The sequence below is a fragment of the Heterodontus francisci genome, chromosome 12, assembly GCF_036365525.1.
Source record: "Heterodontus francisci isolate sHetFra1 chromosome 12, sHetFra1.hap1, whole genome shotgun sequence".
Taxonomy (NCBI): Eukaryota; Metazoa; Chordata; class Chondrichthyes; order Heterodontiformes; family Heterodontidae; genus Heterodontus; species Heterodontus francisci.
In genome coordinates this window covers 86,668,034-86,693,464 of record NC_090382.1, presented here as the reverse complement: position 1 = coordinate 86,693,464, position 25,431 = coordinate 86,668,034, and the positions used below count along the sequence as shown (strand labels likewise).

Sequence of the window (25,431 nt, the reverse complement as noted above, 5' to 3'; positions counted from 1 at the left end):
TTTTGAGGCCTGAAGTCTCACTTGGATTTTAACTATAAGTATAGGATATTGTGTATGGCAAAATGGATGGTTACCTTCTAATTCTGAAATATCTGTTTCATGCTTTTTCTTTTGGTTTAGCCCTTCAGTCAATGATGTACCTATGAAGAGTAAGAGTCACGGAACCTGCTGCAGTTTGAGTTCGATGGTTCAGTCCCTTCAGCCTTGGCTCAGTAATTGTACTCTTGCTTCTAAGTTAGAAGCTTGTGTGTTCAAGCCTGAGTTTAGAGCCTTGAGCACATAACCCAGGCTGGCACTTCAGCGTGTTACTGTTGGAGATGCCATTTTTCAGATGAGACGTTAAACCTCTTGGGTAACAAATCCCATGGCACTTTTTTTTTTAAATTGCCATCGTGGTTGTAATGTAGAAAAATGCAGCAGCCAAGTTGCTGCAGCCAGGTACCAAAAAGAGCAATGAGATAAATGCCCGGATAATCTGTTTTAATAGTGTTGGTTGAGGATTAGATATTGGCCAAGACATCATGGAGAACTCCCCTGCTCTTTGTCAGACTTTTAAAAAATTCTTTCATGGGATGTGAGCATCGCTGGCAAGGCTACTGCATTTCTATGGTGGCAATTTTTTTAAAAATTCATTGGCTGTAGAGCACTTTGGGACATCCTGAAGTCATGAAAGATGCAAAATAAATGCAAGGCCTTTCCTATGACTTCATAATCCAATACATTACTGAGAGAGTGCTGCATTGTTGGTTGTGCTGCATTTTAAATGAGACAGCAAACAATAGCCCTGTTTACCCATTCAGGTGAATGTAAAAGATTGTGCGAAGAGGAAAGGGGGAGTTCTCTTGATGGCCTGGCCAACAGTTATTTCTCAATCAATGTTATCAAAACAGTTTAACCAGTCATTGATCTCTTTAATGTAGGGCTTTGTGTGTATAACTTGGCTCCTGTGTTTACCTAAAACAATAGTGATTACACTACAAAAGGTAATTCATTGGCTATAAAAAGATTTGGGACATCCAGATGTGAAAGCATGCAATATAAATAAAAGATCTTTCTTTCTTACTTTAAGCTGAATTTAAGCTATTTGCTTATCTCACCTGAGTCAACGTGCTTTTTCCAATAAAAGACTGATCCTACTATAATATCAGAAGCATTAGACGTAAGCTGATGATGATGACAGTCAAGATTTTCCTCATTGTATGCCCAAGACCTCCTTCTGCAATAAATAATATTATTTGCTTTATTACCAAAGTGGTTTCAATTGACCCAGCTGATTTTCCAGAGATGATCGTGTGACAGAAACCCTACATGCTGAATGGAAATATTTATTTCATCGTGTGAAACTTTGCCTGAGACTTTTACTGGGCATTGTTGCAAGTAACTTTTAAAACAGAACAACTAGCCAAGATGGCCATGCATAATTTGCATATGAAAAATCCAAAGAATCAGGCTGGAGACAGATGTGATTAATAAAAGCAAAATACTGCGGATGTGATTACTCAGCCTAGCCAGAACAATGGGGTGCTCTCTGATTCACTTATCTGGGACAACATTATCAATGGGGGTCGTCAAAAGCCATTGACACCCATTGAATTTGAAAGAGCCAAACTGCCTCCCTGCCAAGTATGCCTAATCAGCTAGAGGGAGAGCCTTGAATTTCAAAGATCATTCCAGAAGATTCTGATTCAAACAGAAAAAGGTGGTCACATCACATGACTGCTTGGGCCACTCTGGACATTTGTGAGTGGTGACTCAGAGGTCAGACAGTAACTGAGATCCAGCAAGAGAACAGCATCTCTCTCTCTCTCTCATAGAATCATAGAAAGTTTAAGGCACAGAAAGAGGCCACTTGGCCCATCGTGTCTGTGCCAGCCGAAAGGTCCAGTAAGGTCCCAGAGGAGCCTCGGCTGCTAAGCCTCAAGTTTAGTGGCGCAGTGGTTAGCACCGCAGCCTCACAGCTCCAGGGACCCGGGTTCGATTCCGGGTACTGCCTGTGTGGAGTTTGCAAGTTCTCCCTGTGTCTGCGTGGGTTTTCTCCGGGTGCTCCGGTTTCCTCCCACAAGCCAAAAGACTTGCAGGTTGATAGGTAAATTGGCCATTATAAATTGTCACTAGTATAGGTAGGTGGTAGGGAAATATAGGAACAGGTGGGGATGTTTGGTAGGAATATGGGATTAGTGTAGGATTAGTATAAATGGGTGGTTGATGTTCGGCACAGACTCGGTGGGCCGAAGGGCCTGTTTCAGTGCTGTATCTCTAATCTAATCTAATCTAATCTTTACAGATCCTTACTGTCTGCAACCAGGGAACAAGGATAAAGCCCCTCATCTGCCTTCCAGAACCTGAGAAGCAAGCTTAAACCGTGTATGGCCCAGCAAGGACTTCAGGACTATAAGTGAAATTTAAGACACTGAGACTGAGATTCAGGGCTGGATTTTAAAAGGTCTCTGACACCAGGAATGTTGGTGATGGGAGAATGAAGATAGCAATGGAGGAGGCCCGCCACCAACCCCAAAGCCGGCAGGCCCCGTACCGATCTTGGCAGCAAGGAGTCCTCGTGTCGGCCGCCCTGCCGCTCGCCGATGGGACCACGATTTCCATATTTAAATTAATTTCCCTACCTGAATTAATGAAGGTCCCATCACATCCTTATTTGTCGCACCGATCTTCATTCGGGAGGCCGTCAATGCTGCACCTTCGAATCCCCGTTCGGGAAAAGGAGGCACGCCACCTGTGGGAAAGGCGGGGGCAGGGGAGGTGATTTTCTCTGTGTGGGAGGGGGGAGCAGGGTTAAAACACTTCGGATTGGTCAGGGTGAGGAGCGATGGGAAGGGGTAAAGGACAAAGATTCCGAACTTTGAGTGGGGGGAGGGTGGGGGGAATGGTCAATTATTCATGTTAAGTATTCGGGGGGAGGGAAAAGGACAGGAATGATGTGTAATACCATTGGGGGGGCGTGGGAGAGGTCATAGAAAGCTTATTTTATTCATTTTTAAAAATTTAAATGTCATTGTACCTTTAAAATTTAATTGCTTATTGAGGGATTTAAGCCTTTTAAAAATGGCGCCGGTGCCTGCGCATTGGCACCAGATGCTGTTGCTGGGGTTTGCCCGCCCCCTCCACGTCAGCAGTGGGGCGGGGTGGGGGTTGGCCCGGACACGCTAATGAGCTGCCGCATTTGGAATCGCGCTGGCTCCGCAACGTGGGCCCGTGCGTGCAGGCCGCAAATTTTTCTGCCAAAATGCAGCCTTCAGTGTTTAAATTCCATTTATTAATGATTCTACTCCAACCTCCCAACTCTGATTTTTCCCTCTGTAATCTATTTGTGTGTGCGTATGGCTCCTGTGTGATTGTCAGGCGTGGATGCATAGCATATTTTAGCAATTTTAACTGGTTTAGAGTGATAAGGTTAATAAACTTACATCTTTCTTGTTTAAACTGAAGAAAACCTGTTTGGTTCATTTACAATTACATTAGAGGAACAGGAGCAAGTGCTCACTGAGGTGGTAAGTTAAATCACTGTGTTTAAAAAAGATAAACCCTGTTGCGATCAAACCAGAGAAGGGGCGAAAGGGGAGCCTGAGACCCCTTCCTCACCTGGTCATAACAATCGTGTTTTGTTAACAAATACTTGTGATCTGCAAAAATTGGTTTAATCCTTCAACTGCTAGTCCTGCAGATATTTATATTTTAAAGTTTATTTGTTACCTTTTTGACATTTGTTTTGTTTGATTCATATTACAGATGCTTCCAATACATTTTTACAAATACTTTGCTCATATGCCAAAATAAATTTATTTTAAACTGAATATATATTGACCTTGGCCCATTACATCATTTAACATCCATGTTGCTGTTCCATGAAACTGTAAAGCAAAGGTAGCTTTATTTTTACCGCACTCTGTGAGGTTGTATCCACTCGAGTTCTTCAACTTACTCAACCTAGAGACTCATTCGCTTGGAATTTGCAGCAGTGTTGCAAAACTGACAGCAACTTCTGGCATCCACGCATGTGCAATTAAATGCAAAACTCTGGAAGTTGCTGTCAATGTTACTCTGCTCCTCCACAGGGTGTGCTGTTGCAATCTTCACAGATGCAATCAACACAAAGAAAAACTGCTATGTCTTTGAACTTAAACTAATCACCCACTACTTGCACTGCAAAGACTGATGAAAAACTTATGCCTTGTTCAGTCAGAAGTAACCGAGTTTTTAACAGCATAGAAAATCACAATTGCTGCTGAGCAACCTCTCTGGCCCTGAAAAGTTAATTTTAGATGTGTGGGGTCCAATTCCTTCAGAAGAAAATTAAAATGTTGCACATTTTATAAAGATAAAACTTTTATTTTACAAGTTTGAGTTTTGCTATTTAAGTTTTTCTCTTAATCCCCTGTATATTCCCCAATCTTTATTTTGCTTTTAGTGCAATGAATTAAATGTTATTTATATTCCATGCTTTTCCATCACTGGGAATTCTTCAATCTGATTGATTGATCAGTCTGCCTGCTGCCTGCTTAGTTCCTAGATGTGACAGATACCCTGTAGAAGGGGCCAAATTCAACCTTATGTCAGAAAAAGGAAGTCTGTGCTCTAAAGCCTGCTAAAACTTTGTGGGCAGGTTTCTTTGAGGTCAATTGTGAGCGTCGTTCCTTTGCTGCTAACCCGTAAAGTCTAGGCCATTAAATGTATTGATTGATATTTACATGACTTTTCCAGTTCTGTGCCCCAGGTATATTTCAACATCAAGGGTAAGTGCCATGATAGCTGCTGGGTGGTAAGGGATATGCACTGTTCCTGGTGTTGTAAAGGAGCACTAAAATTAGTGCTCAGTCTGCAAGCAGGACCCCGAGCTTCCAGTTGCTTGCCATTTCAACACTTCCCCCGCTCTCATGCTCACGTCTCTGTCCTGGAATTGCTGCAGTGTTCCAGTGAACATCAATGCAAGCTCGAGGAAGAGCATCTCATTCACCAATTAGGCACACAGCCTGCCGGACTGAACATTGAGTTCAATAATTTCAGAGCATGACAGGCCCACCATTTTACTTTTATTTTTATTTATTTTTTCTTTCTTTATATATTTTTTTTGTGTTTATTTTATTTAACTCAGTTTGTTCAGTTTGCTTACCCATTGTTTTTTTTCCTGTTTGTACTTGCGGCTGTTCAATTTTCAGTCCATTGACACCCTATCTGTATTAATGCTTTGTCTTTCAATACACCATTAACCTATTGTTTGCCTTTGATCCATGACCTTATGGTCAGCTATTCTGTGACCTTGTCCTATCTACATCTTCTCCTTTGTTATCTCTTGCCCCACCCCCACTTCACTTGCTAATAACCTTTCACATTTCTAATATTTGCCAGTTCTGAAGAAGGGTCACTGACCTGAAACATTATCTCTGCTTCTCTCTCCGCAGATGCTGCCAGACTTGAATATTTCCAGCATTTTTTGTTTTTATATACTAAAATTAGGCACATGTTATATCCAGAATTCGCACTGAGCAAGCTATTACATTGCTGAATGGCAAGTTCAAATGCCTGAATAAATCAAGAGTTGCCCTAGCACAGTTTCTGAAATTGTGGTAGTGTACTGTGTCCTTCATAACTTTTGTCTGTTGTAAGGCCTGATGGTACAAATCCCCAAAAATGTTGGAGAGGTGGATGCTGACATAATTGATACAGAAGACTAAGCCCATGAAGAGGATGCAACAGGTCCACAGGATACAGCTCGTGGATATCTGAGATGTAGGGTGGGATCTTGTGAACCTAGTCCCTGCCGGAAAGACGGGTCCATTTTCGGGCCAGGAACCTATTAACTAATTTGTGCACCTTGCTGTGACTTGTTAACTCAGCCACGGCATTAGCATTCCACTTCTGTATTGCACAACCAATTAGGGAGGGCAGGCAAGATAACATGTCCATCTGTCAAAGGAAGGATTTCTAATCTAGGTGTCAGCTGTGGCTCAGTTGGTAGCGCACTCACTTTTGAGTCAGGAGATTGTGGGTTTAAGTCTCACTCCAGGACATGAGCATAAATATCAAGACTAACACATCAGTGCAGTACTGAGGGAGTGCTGCAATATTGGAGGTGCTGTCTTTCTGATGAGATGTTAAACTGAGGTCCTGTTTGCCCTTTTGGATAGATGTAAAAGAACCTATGGTACTATTTAGAGGAAGAGTAGGGAAGTTATCCTTGGTGTCCTATTTATCCTTCAATCAAATCACAAAAACAGGTTATCTGTGATCTGTTCCCCCAGGGGCTCCAATGCCTCTTGATGTAGGCCTGCAAATCGGTAACCTTCAAAGACAATTCAAATGGTGAGTGTTCATAAAGCACAAGAACTCCATAAGCAGCACTCATAAAACTTACACAACTTCAGCCTCTGAAGCCCAGCCCTGATGGATAAACAAAGTCCTCAAGGAACAACTGGAAGACTTTATAAGAAGGTGGCAAAAACAGTTGTGCCGGGAACATGCACAAAACTCTATATGCAATAAAACGGTCTGGATTTTGTTGTCCCGCACCACGAGCAAACTTCACTAAGTGCAGAGTACACCCCTTTCCCTGTGTCCCCCCACCCCCCCCCCAACCACCACCACATTAAAATTGCAGAGTTCACCCCTTCCCCACCTCAGTGGCGTCAGCTTTCCCTGGACAGGAAAGTGATGGCATGTGAGTGCCGCCTGTCATGCTGAAGATCCGGAACCGAAGGTAAGATCATGGGGAATTCCATTTAAATGAAAGCAGAAAGGTAATTTAAATATTTAAACCAGGATCCCATTGCAGAGCAGTGGAGGGGTTGCCACGGAACTTCCCCGCCGCAGGGAAGATTGGACCCGGCAAACTTTAGGTTCTGTGGTGGGCCGCTGCCGCTCCGATCTTCCGGTTCACCCCCCAGCCATGGAGCCCGACGTCGGAAGCAGAATAAAATGCAGCCCAATGTGTGAGCAAACCTACAAGACAACTACTGGGCTAGTTTAAAGCCACACCTGCTGCCATTCGACATTAAATTGCAATTAAAAATGAGAAAGCAGAAAAATCCCTCTGGCATTTTCTCTGGCAATTGCTTTGTTAAGTAGCTAGGTTACAAATGTTCTCCTTATGAAATGCCGTACAATGGTCATGATATTAAAAATCATGCAGATGTAGACTTACCTTTGACTTTCAGGTCGTACGGTATGACAGCCCTGGGAAGATTGTCTTGAAGTGCTACACACATCCTAGAGTGTTCATCTTTTCTGACATTCTGAATAAACAGTCTCAGTTCTCTCTCCTGTCCACTCAGTATTTTCTCCTTGATGATGGTTTTATTGTCATTCCCCAGCCAAATCAACCTTAGCCCTTTTGAATCTTTCGAGACTGAGCAGGTCAAGGTGACACTGTTTCCTTCAACTGGAGCCATGCGAAACTCAGCAGTTACTAAATTAAAACAGGCCAAAATATAATATTTCTTCCATATACTACACATCCATAACATGAAGCTAAACTCTTATAACTCTTATCAAATCCTAACTGAATCTCAGCCACTTGCAGCCCAGTAGTATTGAAGCTCATGCCTCAATAAATGTGCCCAATAATGAGGTAGTTTTTTTTTCAAGAGGTGGGAAGATGCTGATCTTGCAAGTTCTAAATTCAACAGTTTGTAACGTTAAAATGAAAATCTAATAGCCCAAGATGGTACATAAATTCCACAGCATAGAACAATACCAGAGTTTTCTCCTGGTCAGTTTTCTTTGATAGTTTTTTTGCCCCTCTTGCTAGGCAACTAGGAAACAGATATGTTCATGCTTATTCCAAGACTGCCCCAAGTCATTCATTATTTGCCTAATCTCCACCACCATGCCTGGGACTGTGGTGCACATCATAAACTTCTCATTGGATGCAACACTTTCAGAATATCACCAACTACATTTTACATGCCTACCAACAAGTGTTTGTAGCTGGAGCCAGCAGTGGAGACCATCAACTTATCACATGGTAACACCAAAAGTTAAGGAGATAAGATAATCAGCATTTTGGATGGAGTCAAAGAAGCCAGCACAGTGGCATAGTGCTGGAAAAGACTCTGGGTTGCAGGGAATGACTATTTCATTTTTTAAGGAAAAATTGGATAAATATTTGAAGCAAAGAAAGATACAAGGCACTGGGGAGATCACAGGGCAGTGGGATTAGTTTTGGATTGCTCTCGCAAAGAGCCAACATAAACATGATGGGCCAAATGGCTCATTCTGTACTAAAAACTTTGATCTACAGCAACTACACATTTCAGTCTAAAAAGGACAAATAAATAGATTCTATTTTACATGTTATAATATTCCGGTCATAAATCAGATCATCGAAATGCCACATTAATATACACATATTTTCTATCTTTGAGGCATATTCATTATACTTTGTACAAAACACCAACTAAATCCGAACAAAAAGTTTTGGAAACATCATACAATCGAAGAAAGAACGGCAAACCATTTCCTACTATATTTTTTGACCAGACCTTCCCAAAAGGAAGCATACTGTCCATCTAGCAGTATTGCTAACAGCAACATTAATTAACCTCCAATTGACATCAGAAAGTGCCTCTTTAATCTATTTACCACCACCCCCCCCCACCCAGTGACATTAAAGTGACAGGTCAGGCCACAGGCAACTCCATTTTGACAGCTAAATCAGGTTCCAGACCCCAGGCTACTTGTGAGCAGTTGAACTATTTTGGACTGGTCCGAATTTAAGAAAATGTCTCCTCATATCTCTTTGACCAGGCTTTCACCTTCCATAACCTCTCCCCAAGCCCATGCTCAATATCTATTGACCCTCTACAACTACCCTGAGATACTTAGTTACGTGAAAGATGCTTCATTAATATAAGCTTTTGTTTTGGATAACCAAATACAGGTTATTCAGGGTCCGATTTGCTTCACAGTTCACTCAAATAAGCATGTGGTTAAAAAAAACTTTTTTTTTACGTCCTCAGGTTTGCAATAACAAGATTTATGTTATTTGGTGAATTATATTTGTTACCTTTAATAGTTATTAGAATAATAGCTGTCCGTTCTTTTGCCTTTGTTTTCTCAAAATAACAAGCAAAGTCTCCAGCATCTTCAAACAATACTGGTTCAATTTGAAGACAAAAGATGCTTCCATCAAAGTAAATCGCAGCTGGTTTCATCCGATTCCGAAAGTCTGAAGTGTCTATAGTAACGTTCCCATCTTGGATAGCAAATGCTATTTGTTTATTTTCTTGATCAGAACTTTGCGATGTCCAGTACCATACAGCTTTCTTATATGTAGATGGACTTGTACAAGTCAGGTTGAGCACACAGTCACCTGCACTTGACCTGTACAATATATAATCTTCATATACATCTGCAACAGGGACACAGATCATACTGAATAAGAATTGTATGATACTCATGTGGAACTATCAACATTTCAGTAGAGATCAAAAATTGATCAGAAGTCACAAGAATAGGTAGATGCAAACACCAAACACAGAGAAATGAAAATTAAAAAGTACAAAGAGGTTTGTGATACACATGATTAATTAAAGTGCATTTATTCTAACCGATGCTGTAGAAAATGTGTTTCAGTTTGTAAGATGTCCTTCAACAAACAGGTTCATTTATTTACTAATCCTTTTTCAAGAGGTGATTTTTGCAATGATTCCATTAGATTTAATCTTTTTCATTATTGTTTGACCTTTTACCTTGAGCTATTTACATCAAATAGGGAATTATCAAAAAAAACAATGATTTTTTTGTTATTGAATAATGGGCGCCAATTAATAATCCCTGCAGTAAAATCCTTGATTAAAATCCTCATTTATATAACAGGCAACACTTTCCCAAACTAAGCTCATCTACATTAAAACTTTAGCTGCTCTCCATATCAATTAATTTTCAATTTTTATTTCAGATGACATTGATTTGAATAGCTTTGCGCTACAATGGGGCACAAACTGTGCTATTCAATGGTAGTGTGCACTTCATGCCACAATCTGTCACTCATGAGTTCCTGTTCCTACTTTTGCCACCTGACAGAAATGTAGAGCACCAATTCTTCAAAGGGGGGGTGGATGGAAAGTCAGATGATGACTAAACTCTAGATATGTACCTTTGAAAGAGTTGTGTGGGCTATTATGGAGGATTGGATATTAAGAAAGAACAGAAATAACATTTAAAGGTTTAGTCTATATTTTGTCTAACATGTATTTGTACTCACAATTCTTTACAGTTAGATTGTTAAGTACAGAATATTCAACTGTATTGTTTCTCTGTATTATACATTTGTACTGTCCTTCATTATCCTTTGCAACATTTCAAATCATTAGATACCATGTATTATTGATTTGAAGCTGATCAGTGTTCTTTCTTTTGTGTTGTTGCTGAGACATCCCTTGCTGCCATTGAAGACTCATTGCATCTGAGAGTTTGGAAATGGTACAACTGAATGAGACATCCATGCCTGGAGTGACTGGTTTTCATGTATTTGGCAAAACTATAAAAATCACCAACACATGATCATTTTCACAATTAGGAAGATATAATCACTGGGGTTTATTTTGACCAAAGGGTAAAAACTGGGTCTAAATGTGTGATGTGCTATCAATAAACACTGGTTTGAAAGTCTGAATTTTGCACATAATTTTCAGGCTAATTGATGATGATTATGATTTAAACATGTCTGTAGGTGTTTTAATTTTTTTTAATGGAAATGTGGGCATCGCTGGCCAGGCCAGCATTTATTTCCCATCCCTAATTGCCCATGAGAAGGTGGTGGTGAGATGCCTTCTTGAACCACTGCAGTCCATTTGGGGTAGGTACATCTACAGTGCTGTGAGGAAGGGAGTTCCAGGATTTTGACCCAGCAAAAGTGAAGGAACGGTGATACAGTTCTAAGTCAGGATGGTGTGTGGCTTGGAAGGGAACTTGCAGGTGGTGGTGTTCCCATGCATCTGCTGCCCTTGTCCTTCTAGGTGGCAGAGGTTGTGGGTTTGAAAGATGCTGTCTAAGGAGCCTTGGTGCATTGCTGCAGTGCATCTTGTAGATGGTACACACTGCTGCCACTGTGCGTCGGTGGTGGAGGGAGTGAATGTTTGTAGATGGGGTGCCAATCAAGCAGGTTGCTTTGTCCTGGATGATGTTGAGCTTCTTGAGTGTTGTTAGAGCTGCACGCATTTAGGCAAGTTGAGAGTATTCCATCACACTCCTGACTTGTGCCTTGTAGATGGTGGACAGGCTTTGAGGAGTCAGAAGGTGAGTTACTCACAGCAGGATTCCTAGCCTCTGACCTGCTGTTGTAGCCATGGTGTTTATATGGCTGGTCCAGTTCAGTTTCTGGTCAATGATAACCCCCCAGGATGTTGATAGTGGGGGATTCAGTGATCGTAATGCCATTGAATGTCAAGGGGAGATAGTTAGATTCTTTCTTGTTGGAGATGGTCATTGCCTGGCACTTGAGTGGCGCGAATGTTACTTGCCACTTACCAGCCCAAGCCTGGATATTGTCTCGGTCTTGCTGCATTTCTATACCGACTGCTTCAGTATCTGAGGAGCTGCGAATGGTGCTGAACGTTGTGCAATCATCAGCGAATATCCCCACTTCTGACCTTATGATTGAAAGAAGGTCATTGATGAAGCAGCTGAAGATGGTTGGGCCTAGGACACTACCCTGAGGAACTCCTGCAGTGATGTCCTGGAGCTCAGATGAAACTAACAATTCCAGGTTTAGCACTTAAGCTATATATGTAGCCTGCACTCGCCCACTTCCACTGAAAATGGCTGGGAGTGGAAGGATGTCTCAAGGAGCAAGAGAGAGGGTGCCCAGGTTCTCCAAAGTAGCACTGCAGATTCTGGTGAAGGAGCCAGAGAGGAGGAGGGATGTCCTTTACTGACAAGGGTGGGGGGACTAGGCCACAGTGGCAGCTGCTATGCCACATGTGGGAGGAGGTCACCTGGCAGGTCACAGCCAGGAGTCCTGGCCCCAGGACATGGCTCCAGTGCTGCAAGAAATGTAATGACTTGACACAAACACACGTCTCAATAACTGCACACCACAACCAGCATCACAACCTCAATACACTATATCTACCATCTAACTAAACACTATTGCATCCTTCTCAGTAGCAGATAAAGAAACAAGAGATGTGTCTTGAGGAGGTGTGAATGGCAGATGGATGATGAGTAAATGATGAATAAAAGTTTTACTCTTATTTTTGTTTTTGTGCAGCAGCTGTTCGTCATTCTGCCATTCACACCTCTTTGAGACACATCTCTTGCTTCTTCACTTGTCCCATGACCACTCCCTTTAGCTTTGCATCACCAATGCATTTGACATTTAATCTCACTGTCTTTCATCCTATCACAGACCTTCCCTTTTGTTCTTTTTCCTACCCTCCCCCCTTTCACTTGCATAAAACCTACTCCATTTCTAACTTTTCCCATTTCTGCTGTAGGGTATTGCCTGAAATGTTAACTCTGTTTTTCTCTCTCTACAGCTGCTGCCTGACCTGCTGAGTATTTCCAGCATTTTCTGTTTTTCTCCCAGGTAACATACCACAACAATGGACTCAGAAAATCTATCCTGGGAAGTGAACTTCCTCCAATGATTCTTTGGGTAAATGTATTGTGTGTTGTTGTGCTAAGTTGTACAGAGCTAAAAGTTCCCAGGTTTGATTCCTAGCCTGTGCTGTTTTTAGCTAGAGCACTGGTTGGGGATGCCACAATTGGTCTCAATGCCCTCCAATCTAGGAAAAGGAAAAAATCAGTTCGGTTACCACACCTGATTGTTATCCAGTATCTGTGAAACTATACTCTAATATGAGTCATCAACTTCCAGAAAAGAGCAGTAGAGAAGAACATTAAAAAATCTAGAATTGCCTGAAAATATTTGCGTATATTTTCCATGTTGTATAAAGTACTGTTGCAATATGTTAAAATTAGTTTGCAGAATATGGTAGCATGCTTACTGTAAGATTAGGTTTCTAAAACTTCAAAATTGCTGTCAGAACTGTTCTGAAGAAATTATCTCATCAGGCTCCATTTTGGATAGATTGGAAGTATTTGCCACTAGAACTTCATGGCTGAAGACATCACCTCATGAGAACAGCAGGATAAAGAGGCTTGTCAGATTAGGATACTTAGCATCCCAGTAGCTCCGAGGTAAAGGCTTCGCCTCTGATCCACACAACCCAGGAAGTTTAAAGTTTTGAACTCAATCTTTACTGAGCTATTTGATTTCAGCCAGGCCAGTTACAGGGGCTCTACAATTGACCACAGCACTAATCAAAAGATCACCAACAATCCCCCTCCTGATGACTATACAATATTTACTGTCAAGGCACACCTAGCTAAAAGAGAATGACCACAACGTATGCACCATAGCCTAATGTGTGATTAAGTGTCTTCAGGATAGAAGGAAAGAGAGCTGGAAAAAATGAAAAGAGTAAAATATTTCTTTCTTTTATTGGATATGAAGGATTTTTTCACCTAAAAAAGGACGATTTCCAAAATTTGAATGGATCCAAAACTGATTTTATTTTTTGTTGTTCAAGATTCACTTATTCCAATCAACCAATACTTCTGAGATGCTTTGAATGCTTTCTCAATAGCAGGAACTGAAGTTTAGTGCTTCTGTCAAGCAGTCAATGCTACTCTACCTCTTAATGCCAGATCGATAAGTAGCATGTTGCATAAATGATGTTGATGGGGGAATAAGGGGAAGGTAAAAGAAAAAATTACATTATTGAGGTAAACCAGACTCAGACCAGTTCTGCAGTATAAATGTAACCTTAAATAATCTGATTGTCATCTTATTTTATGAAACATTTACTGCAAACTCCCTCTTTTTACCTTTGACAGCAAACACCTCATACTGTTGTAGGATAGCATGATAAGGTTTTATCAGTCAGCAGGTAAAGTATCCATTTGCAAAGCTTAAAGTTTCAATTATCCATGTGAATCCATCGATTTATTATCAGATTTTTCAATATTCCATCCTATTTCCAACTGTTCTTCAATAAATGTAATATTCTTGTGTTGCCCATCATGCGACATCCATTCCCAGGTAACAATTGGTTGCTTCAAAGCCAAAGAAATGGGTGATTTGAGAACAATATTCTCAGCTCCCTCCGGGAAATAATAAATTGTGAGTTCTTCTGAGAAAGGAACACAAGATTAACAGTAACGTATATGAAAATCTGACAAATACAAAAAGTATGGAATTTAATATTGACAAGTGTGAGGTGATGCATTTTGGCAAGAGGAACAGGGAGAGGCAATACATATTTGATGGCATAGTTCTAAAGAGTGGGTAGGAACAGAGGGATCTGGGGTTGCATGTGCATAGTTCTTTGAGGATGGCAGGACATATTGAGAGAACAGTTAGTAAAGCATGCGGGATCTTGGGCTTCATAAATAGAGGCATTGAGTTCAAAAGCAGGGAATTTATGCTGAACCTTTATAAAGCTCTAGTTAGGTCCCAACTGGAGTATTGCGTTCAGTTCTGGTCACCACACTTCAGGAAAGATGTGAGGGTCCTTGAGAAGGTGCAAAGGAGATTTACCAGAACGGTTCCAGAGATGGAGGATTTTAGTTACAAGGTTAGGTTGGGAAAGCTGGGTTTGTTCTTCTTAGAACAAAGGAGACTGAGGGGAGATTTAATAGAAGTGTACAAGATTATGACAGACTTAGATCAGTTAGACAAGGAAAAGCTGTTCCTATTTTTTTTTTAAATGGTACAAGGACTAGGGGACACAGATTGAAAGTTTTGAGCAAAAGATGCAGGGGGAATATGAGGAAGCATATGTGACCGCGTGGGTTTTCGCCAGGTGCTCCAGTTTCCTCCCACATCCAAAAGACTTGCAGGTGATAGATAAATTGGCCGTTGTAAATTGCCCCTAGTGTAGGGAGGTGATAGGGAATATGGGATTACTGTAGGGTTAGTATAAATGGGTGGTTGTTGGTCGGCACAGACTCGGTGGGCCGAAGGGCCTGTTTCAGTGCTGTATCTCTAAATAAAAATAAATAAAATAAAAAGCACTTTTCAACACAGCAGGTGGTAATGACCTGGAACTTTCTGCCCACAAGGGTGGTGGAAACAGAGATGATCAATGACTTCATGAGGAAGTTGGATGGCCACCTGAGAGAAATAGACTGGCAGGGCTAAGGAATTTGAGCCATGGAGTGCGACTGACAGCACAGCTTTGTGGAGAGCTGGCATGGACTCAATGGGCCGAATAGCCTCCTTACTCTAAGTAAAAGCTTCCAGAGAAGAACTGATTAAAACCGAAACATTTAATTGACAATTATCAATAGTGCAGTCAATTACATTACTTAAGTATGAATTTGAAAAAATAGTGTGTTTATTAACTCTGCACTCTGTTGGTTTTACATTTGTAAATATCATTAAATTCAAAGTATTTGGCAATAATAAACATTGAAGTGTATGGATGTGATGTCAGGCACAACATTCATTTTAACATGCTACGTACCTACCATACATACCTTTCAAACAACATTTTCTTTCAGGTGATGATACACTTTAAGAAAATCAACTAAAATCTTGGCATCCAATTCAATCTGGAGCTGTGGTTCAAACCCCTCATGCTGTCCACAAGCAAGACAGCTTACATCCGCATGTGCAACACTTTGCATCTCTACCCAACCGTACACCCAGCTGCTCCCAAAAACCTTATCCCTGTCTTTAATCAGCAATTGTCTCTATTTCTTCAATATCATCCTAGCTATCCTCCAGATTCTCCACTCTCCATCAACTCCAAAGGTCCAAAATGTAGTTGCACATATCCTGCTTTGCACTAACCCCGAATCATTGATCATCCCTGTTCTCAATTGTCTTCACTGGCTCGCTGTTCACCCCATACTAAAATTTTAAAAATTACAAATCCCCTCATTGCCGCACCCCTAACCTCCCTCTGCAACATCCTGCAGCTTCCCAACTCCTCCCACACCCTTTGATCCTCCAACTATGCTTTCTGTGCATCCACCCTTTCTTTCGTGCCATTTAACCCTGTCGGCCATATTCTCTGAAATTGAAAATCTCTCTAAATTGTCCATAAATCTCAGTAATTTCTTTTGCACTATCTAGTGGTATATAATGTAGTCCCAAAATGGTAACCTGCTTATCATTCTTAAACTCAATCCAGACAGACTTCACCAAGCACCAGTGTTTTCCTTGTCTAGTGTTACGACCAGGTGAGAAAGCTGTCTAGGGGTCTCTTTCAGCCTTCACCTGGTCTTATTGCAACAGGATTTATTTTTAAACACATTGTGTTTTGAGCTCCCCCTTTGTGAATCCTTGTTCACTGCTTTCCAATTATAAGAAATGAGGACAAACAGACTTTCTTAGGTTTAAAGAAGAAAAGTGAGATTTATTAAAACTTAAACTTAAATTTTAATTCGGTTAACGCCTACGGATACACGCCGCGCTCCATACTAGTGTGTATCTGCAATACACACATCCAAATAGAGACAGAAAAGAGCAGAAGAAAAATAAAGTGTAGAGATTTGAGGCAATATCTGAAGAGTTTCTTGTTTATTGTGCTTCAAGCTCACTGTAGAGTCCTTTAGTTGAGGTATGATCTTGCTTTTTGTTGGGGCCCAGTTTTCTTCTTAAACCTTGTTCACTGTAGGAAACTTTTCTCTCTTGGGGTTCATGTATCTTCAATGGGTCTTGGAGATCCATGAGAAAGGAATAGGAGCAGATAGGAGAGACTGCAGAGAGCCAGCCACGAGAGGTCTTTTCAGTCCAGGAGCAAACAGATTTCTGCCAGTTCAAAATTCTGTGGCAAGTTCAAATACAAAAAAAGCTCAGGTGGCCCAGCAGGTTAGTCGTGTGACTAGCTGGTGTTACCATGTCCTTTAGTGTATTCGGCCATCTTAGTAGTTAACCTGGAATGTGAGCTCCTCCACCCTCAACGTATGGTAATCAAAAGTCGACTGTGGATTAGATTGGAGCAGGGAGTAGTCCCTTTGTCCTGGTGTCTGTCTGTCCCCTTTTGTTCACGGCGGGTGTCCCTTATAGTTCACCATCCTTCTGCTGGAGAGTTCTCCTAACACCGGTACAGGACTTAGGGGTGCAGGTTTCACTGTAGGTTGGGGTTTTCCCTCAACCTGGCACATGTTGCAACTCCTGCAGTACTCAACTACATCTTTGTGGAGTTTTGGCCAGTCAAACTGCTGTCTTATTTCCGGCATGTACAGCCACTCTAGTCTCGTGGGCCCTTCTTTATATTTCTCTTCGGTACCTCTGTGCCACCATTAACTGGTAAACTACTGTCCACTCCTTGCTCTCAGGTCTGTGAGAAAAACTCCATTTCCTCATCAGTCCCTTATTCTTTAAAGAGTAGCAATCAGGGACTCCCTCTGCTTCACTGTCAGACTGGGCAGCCTGTGCTAACTCTCGCAATACTGGGACGGCTTGCTGAGCCTCAGCTAGGGAAAATCCATTTAATTCATTCCTTGGATCTCCTAACTTTCCAAAGAAAGTCTTGGCCAGGCAGACATCATGGTTATCTGCCTGCAGTACCATTGTAGTCTCCTCTGGGGGAGCTGGTTGTATCATGGTCTGATCCACTATACATTCAGGGAGACTATAGGGGACCATCTCCTACCACTGTCCTGTCTCTCTGACCTCCTGCGGTCGTTCTTTCACTACTTGGGGGGCTACTGCCTTCACCCTACCAGTTCATTACCTCAGAAAGCACAGTACTGGCTCTACCACAGCCTTCAGTTCCACTGTCTGTCATCACAGCTAAGACCATTGCTCAGCAACTGTGAATACACTAGGAAATTCTACAAAGACAATGCTTTTCTGTTGAGCGACTCCCATGACACTGCTATGTTCCAGTATCTGGAGGCTGTTGAACTGAATGACGCTAAAATTTTAGCTCAAAATCACACATCTGTGTTTGCAAGGAAGTGCAAACCTGTCCACAGGCAAATTAGGGACAATCCCTATAGTCACCGGTCCCGAAACTAGATTGCACTACAGGTGCACAGGTACAGGCCTACACTGCCCTCCAATACCATTCACCACCATTTTGGTGTTCACTGTACTCTGGGCGAAAGGTCAGGCCTTTTCCCAGTGAAAGGGATCTTGTGGCCCCTGTGTCCCTGAGAATTACTATGGGCTTGTTGGCCTGGCTCGAGGGGTATGGGGTTACTTTCTTTCAAACACAAAACCCTGATAGCCTTCAGGAATCCTATTAGCTTTTCCTGCACTGGCCATAGTAAGCTTCCTGGGTTGCAGTCTGACTGCAGTTAAAGCCACAGCTTGTTCTGCTGCGCTTTCAATCAGGGTCCTGCCTTCACTGAGCAGGTGTGCCCTGATTAACCCAACCGGTTTTTCCTTTAGTTTCCAGCAGTCAGCTTTTAAAATGCCCTGCTTTATTACAATGGAAGCACATAGGTCTCCGGGTCTCACTTTTGCTCACAGCACCTTCCTTTTTGGCTGGAGGAGGGCCCCCTGTATCTCCTGCTTTCCTTTCTCTTCTAGGACTGCCTGGGCAGAGATCACCTTTCCACCCTTTGTCCTTTTCGGGTTTGAGGTGATTAGGAAAGGTTCTCCCCTGGGAAACCGACTTTAATAAATTAAAGAAAACTCATCGGCCAGAACGGCCGCTTGCCGGGCTCTCTGAACCTGCTGTTCCTCTACATGGGTCTTTATTGAGAGTGGGAGAGAGTTTTTAAATTACTTTAACAGAACTAGTTCCCTTAGAGTCTCATAGCTGAGCTGTACTTTAACAACCTTCAGCCACTGATCAAAAGCCAGCTGCTTACTTCTTTCAAACTCCAGATAAGTTTGATTAGCTTGCTTTTTGAGGGTTCTAAACTTTTGGCGATAGACTTCGGGGACTAAATTCATATACCCTGAGGATAGCATTTTTGGTCAGTTCATAATTTGATGAATTCTCATCTGGCAACAAGGAATAAACCTCATGGGCTTTTCCAGTTAGCTTGCTTTGTAGTAACAGAGACCAGGTCTCAGCTGGCCATTTTAGCTGCCTTGCCAGTTTCTCAAAAGACACAAAAAACACTTCCACATCTTCCTCATTGAATTTTGGAATTAGATGAGCTAGTTTTAACAATTCTGTACCCAGCCCTGAATTACGCGCCTCCATATTGCCCATGCTTTCACTGGGGTTACCCTGGTGCCCCCTAGTTAACTCAAGCCACTGCAGCTCTCTTTTTTCGGATTCTTTCTGGAATATTCTTTCTGTCTCTGTCTCCTCTCTCTCTCCTGCCTTTCTCGTTCCTTCTCCTGTCTTTCTCTCTCCTGCCTGTCATTTTCTTCACATTCCTTCTGGAAGGCTCTCTCTTTCTCCCTCTCTCTTTCCTCAAATTCAAGTTTCCTTTGTTCCAACTGTATCTTTGCTAACAATACCCTGACGGGATCTGCTTCTAACACTGCTTCTGCCTCTTCAGATTCAAGGGAAAAATGGTTGGCCACTAGACTTATGAGTTCAGACCTCCTAGCCTTGCCACGTACAGTGATCCCACACTGCTCAGCCATTTTCCTCAACTCCTCCATAGACAGTGCTTTTAACTTATCCCAAGTTACTTCACCATGGCTTGGAGACCTGCTAGCTTCAGTCACAGACATGTTAGTATTCAATTACACACAACCACAAGGAAACCTGTGTTAATCTTGCTCTTTTTTGATTGGAAACAATTTGGCTTCCCCCTTCCAATTTTTCTCATTTGTCCGTGGGTCAATTCTGGACGCTAGTGCCCAAATTTCTGTTATGACCAGGTGAGAAAGGAGTCTATGGGTCTCTTTCAGCCTTCACCTGGTCTTATTGTAACGGGCTTTAATTTTAAACACACTGTGTTTTGAGTTCCCCCTTGGTGAATCCTTGTTCACCGCTTTCCAATTATAAGAAATGAGGACAAACAGACTTTCTTAGGTTTAAAGAAGAAAAGTGAAATGTATTAAAACTGAAACTTAAACTCTAATTTGGTTAACGCCTATGGATACATGCCACGCCCCACGCTAGCATGTATACGCAATACACACATGCAAATAGAGACAGAAAGGAGCAGAAGAAAAATAATGTGGAGAGATTTGAGGCAATATCTGAAGAGTTTCTTGTTACTGTGCTTTGAGCTCACTGTAGAGTCCTTTAGTTGCTTTTCATTGGGGCCCAGTATTCTTCTTAAACCTTGTTCACTGTTGGAGACTTTTCTCTCTTGGGATTCATGTATCTTCAATGGGTCTTGGAGTTCTGTGAGAAAGAGATGGCAGCAGACAGGGGAGGCTGCAGCGAGCCAGCCACACGAGGTCTTTTTAGTATAGGAGCAAACAGCTTTCTGCTAGTTCAAAACTCAGGTGGCCCCGCAGGTTAGTCATGTGACTAGCTGGTGTGACCATGTTGGTTTGTGTATTTGGCCATCTTAGCAGTCAACCTGGAATGCGAGCTCCTCCACCCTCAATGTCTGGTAATCAAAATTCCATTGTGGATTAAATTTGAGCAAGGAGTAGCCCCTTTGTCCTTTCCAAGTACTGTCTGTTAATATGCAAAAATTTCTCTCCAGCCAAAGATCCATTATGTTTTTTTTTAACTAGTTTAAAATTAATGTTCATGTGGTGAAATTAATATTTTCTCATTTTAGGCAGGTGGGGGCCTGCATGACACTGGTGATAATTGTGCACTTAATCCGCAAGACCCGCACGCCTCTATTTTTTTCCTTTTCTATATTTCCTCAAATTTTACAGCCAGGAATATTTCATTCCCAATCTTGCATCAGCTGAAGCCAAGTTTCCATCAAACCTGTATCATCATGTTCTCTACTCTAACTTTTCTCTATTCTAATATCTTTTGCATTTTGATTTGCATATAAACATTATAACATGAACCGTTCCATACTAAGCTTATCGTTTTCCCTTCTATTTTTTCTAATTCTTTTCATCATTATCCTTCTCCTTAACCTTTGTCCTTTGATCCATTTGTACTAAAACACAAACAAAATACTGCAGATGCTGGAAATCTGAGATGAAAACAGAAAATGATGGGAATTCTCAGAAGGTCAGACAGCATCTGTCAAGAGCGAAACAGAGCTACCAGTTCTGATGAAAGGTCATTGATCTGAAACATTAACTCAGTTTCTCTCTCCACAGAGATTGCCAGACCTGCGAAGTATTTCCAGCATTTTCTGTTTTTTATTATATTTGTACTAAAGTATGGGGGGTGCCTAACTTTCTAAAATAACTCAGAACATTTAGGTTCCCTCCTCCTCAAGGCAGCTAGACCCTGCCCCCAATGTAACCCACACATTACTGCTAGATTTTGGCTCCCAATGCCCCTTCTCCAATCCTCCTGGACTCCAGGATTGCCCTCCCTGGAATAATCACACTCTCACAATCTCCTATACCACTTTCCAGTGCGCCTCAATCCCATGACCCACTCTCATATGATCCTACATCCCAGGAGCAGTGTCAAAAGCTACAGAACTCTCCACTTGCTGATCCCAGGAGGTCTTCCAGTGCTCATAACCCCATAGACTACCTTTCACTGGATTCCTAAACCCCTGGACTCCCTCCCAGTAGCCTCAGATCCCAAAGCACTCCTTCAAATTAAGACTAAACCTTGAGACCTCATTCCAGTACTGTAAATACAGGGTACCTTTGCCAATGTTCCCAGATCCCAGAGCCACCTATAATACTGATGAATCAATGTCCCTGATAATACTGCTTTGCATAACACTCTTGTTCTTATAAAGAGTGAGATTTACCAAGACCCAATGTTAGTATCATTTAGCTTGCTACTTTTTAATAATCACTTTAAATTAATTCCTCCTGCAAATAATATAAATAACCAGCAGCATTTTTTTTCTAAACTTTCATTTTCCAAGCTCTAGTTTCAAACTGATGAAACATCACCACACAGCATTATGCCCTTCACACAAATGATAACTTCTGTCAAAAACTGCTAAAATGATTAGTTATTGGTTAAATGTTTATAAAGTAAGTGTGACTTATCCTTGGGAGATGTATTGAAAAAGCCAGGGCAAGTGAGTCACTTGCTGGATGACATAAGTTTGTGGCTCACTTCAATATGATGGGCAAGCTGTCAGCACAAATTGTGCCGGTATTTGGACATTTGAGACTTTAAACAAGCACAGGGTCCTCATTGGTGTGATTAAATAGGCACCTGCTGATGTTAGGCAGTCATGCTGGATGCCAAAAGAAGTCCGAACTAAAATGCTTTTGGTCACACTTCCAATGTAACATAGGTGGGTGAGGTTGTGACCCAACTTTTGGGATCCTATTGTTCATTGTTTCCAGGGAAATTGTACAAGCAACCTTTGAAAATTCCCCCACTCTGTATAATCAAACAGATTAAATCAGATTTGGGTCCTTTATTACCAATAAAGCAGTCATTGTAGTTGCCATTTCTCAAATTAATGGTATTTGAGAATTAGAAGACTGTCACTACTACATGTTCATTTTATATCATTCCCTAATGCATACTATCTAGATTTTTCTGGTTGCAGAACCCACTGATCTCTCACTTTATTCTTTCTTTATTTCAGGGTAGTCAACCTTTCACAAGCTCAAGAACTGGAAAAATACATTGTAGATTAACCGATCCTCTGTTGTTAAAATGACACGCTAGTTTTTCCCTTTGTAACTAGCTGTATTCCATGATAGAAATGTTGAAACCTAGCCTATTAATTTGACTTTTAGCATGCTTTGTTTCCAACAATTTACTTGAAGTCTGGATTGTACCTTTTTTTTCCTTCTCCCTCACAAATTCTTCCTCTATTTCCTCTGACTCCTATCTATTATTTTCTCCCTGCCAGTCTTTCTCTCATCCCCTCTCTCATTTATTTTCTTCATCTCTATCTTTCAATTCCTCTTTCCTTCTCTTTTCTCTATCTCATTCCATGTTTCCTTTGCTCTCTTAGAATGCCTGTTTTTCCTTCTTGCATTTATACACTTTCTCCCTCTTTCATTTTCTTGCGCCTTATCTCTCCTTCTCTCAGATACAGTTACCAGCATCAGCCTTTTGCCAAGTAGCACCTTCTCGGCATGTAATATCATCTGGCTTCTTATCTGCCACAAAGACTAAGAAACTGAATGTTTTTGCTTATGTCAGGAGCAGCAATGTTGTTGAGCTCCAGACTGGTATATTATTATTTAAGAACTGAGTGGAATAGATCTTAACTTTGTGGGATAGTGTAAAATAGATGGTAGCAAGTTGGCAGTCTGTTTTACATCTCTTCCAATTTTCATTTACATTTACGTTTTACATTATTACACAAAGTCAAGATCTACCCCAGGTTTCCTGTTTGAGCTGTACTACATGCATGTCAGAAAAATACTTTCTTGAAAAAAAAACTAACTTACCTTCTGCACAAACAGGTTTGTAACTCAGAACAAAGTAACTGAGGTATAAGATACTTGTGATTTTGCTGAAGAACATCTTAATTATTTCTGAATGTAATTACTTCAAAGCTAAATATCTGATCCCTTTCCTGCAGCCTCTGAACTGCATGTTTGGGTCTGATGCAAAAAGCATAACATGGAAGTGTCTTTACCAAGATAGGATGTGAAGCAAACATCAGTTCCTCATATTCTGAAAAGAATTTCAGCTTTTCGAAAAACATTTGGCAAGCCTTAAATAAGTCACTTACAAGCACAATGCCAAGAAATAAATTTCATCAAAACACACAGTTGCTGCATTTACCAGTGATATAATGACAGCATTGATGTGTAGATCTCTTCATTCCCCAAATGCAATGAAATTTGCCAACAAAATGGTAAATTTATACCCATTGAGATAAGAGACACCAATACTGCCAAATAGAACATTTTTCTACATTTTGCACCTATAAGACCTTCGAACTCTTGACAGATTGCTCTACTGTTCGTATACAAGAATTATGAGAAATAATGAGACAACACTCAAAGTCCAAATTAAACACTGATGCCTTTACTAAGTTTGGCAGGAATACCAGTTAACAATACAATACACCTGCTAGTCACAAATATGTTACAAGGGTTTATATATAAGATCACCAGTGACTAGTCACTTCCCATTGAACGTACTCTTCAGCAACTGACCAAGTTGCTAGCCTGCAGCCCTGAATTGCTCTTTACAATGATCTTTCTACCTTTCTTTCCAAGGTGGGTAGGATGTTCCGTAGACAAGATTGTACTGTCCCATCAAAATCCACCTAAAGCTAAAATTGTCCATTGGGACATCTAATTCTTTGTTCAAACCATGATATTCACAACTGCCTTGACGATCAGCATATATTTACATTTCCTTCAGTAATTTCAACACCCCTTGTGAATGTTGCAGGTTCCTTTATGATCTTTATCAGCACACAATAGCAGCTTCCTTTCCTGGTCACACACACATTTCAAAACCACAGGACAATTAAACAACCAGAGTCCCTCAAATTACTGACTTCTTACAAATTGTTGCTTGGAGAATTTCTAGTTTCTTTGCATTTCAAAAGAAGGCAAACTCTTGACATCATCAATCAACGACAGTTTATGCCACTCTCTCGCAACTTTTCAAAACACTTTGGATCATTTTAGGCCAGCTAAATTAGCATTCTTAAAACATCTTCATTCATGTCAATCTCTAACTTTCATGTTTCTAGACACCATGGGCTGGATTTTTCCTGTGGAGGTGGGAAGCAGGAACTGGGTCTAGTTCTGGGTCAGAAACTCACCTCTGGTGGGAAACTAATTCAGATTGCAATTTTCAAATGGGTGAGCCCTTAATCGGTATGAAGACGAATTTTCTGTCCACTTAGAGCCAGTGGACCCAGGAATGGAGATGTGTCAGATCAAGTGTGGGACTCACGTAGACTCCTGCGCAGCCATCACTGAGGCTGCTTGTTGTTGTGAGGGAGAAATAAGCCTTCCACAGCACCAAGGGGAAGCAAGCTGTCATAGGGGAGCTGGAGGGCTCACACTAGGGGCAGGGCAGACCCACACTTCATCAATGCCCAACTGGATCTAATGCTGAAAGCTGTGAGGGAGAAGAGGGAGGTCCTCTTTCCAGAGGGTGGCAGGAGGAGGACACCTTGTTATGCAGCAGGGGCACCTCTCTGTTCAGTGTTATGTTTAGTTTAGAGATACAGCACTGAAACAGGCTCTTCAGCCCACCGAGTCTGTGCTGACCATCAACCACCCATTTATACTAACCCTATACTAATTCCATATACCACATCTCCACCTGTCCCTATATTTCCCTACCACCTACCTATACTAGGGGCAATTTATAATGGCCAATTAACCTATCAACCTGCAAGTCTTTGGCATGTGGGAGGAAACCGGAGCACCCAGAGGAAACCCACGCAGACACAGGGAGAACTTGCAAACTTCACACAGGCAGTACCCAGAATTGAACCCGGGTCGCTGGAGCTGTGAGGCTGCAGTGCTAACCACTGCGCCACTGT

The 25,431-nt window shown here is 41.5% G+C and overlaps 1 protein-coding gene across 4 annotated transcripts in view; it reads right to left on the bottom strand.

The window, feature by feature from the left end:
* Positions 1-23,516, bottom strand: part of LOC137375976 (uncharacterized) — a 58,353-nt gene extending 34,837 nt beyond the window's left edge. For 3 of the 4 annotated variants that reach the window (XM_068043808.1, XM_068043807.1, XM_068043809.1), the window contains exons 1-5: positions 23,363-23,516; positions 11,482-14,150; positions 9,017-9,361; positions 7,154-7,417; positions 1,098-1,216 (exon numbers count right to left, since the gene is read on the bottom strand). In XM_068043808.1, coding sequence (XP_067899909.1) covers positions 1,137-1,216; positions 7,154-7,417; positions 9,017-9,361; positions 11,482-11,518 — 726 coding nt within the window. In that variant the 5' untranslated portion in view covers positions 11,519-14,150; positions 23,363-23,516 and the 3' untranslated portion in view covers positions 1,098-1,136. The remainder of the gene's footprint in view (positions 1-1,097; positions 1,217-7,153; positions 7,418-9,016; positions 9,362-11,481; positions 14,151-23,362) is intronic. The other variant, XM_068043810.1, reaches the window with a different exon arrangement.
* Positions 23,517-25,431: the final 1,915 nt, after the last annotated feature.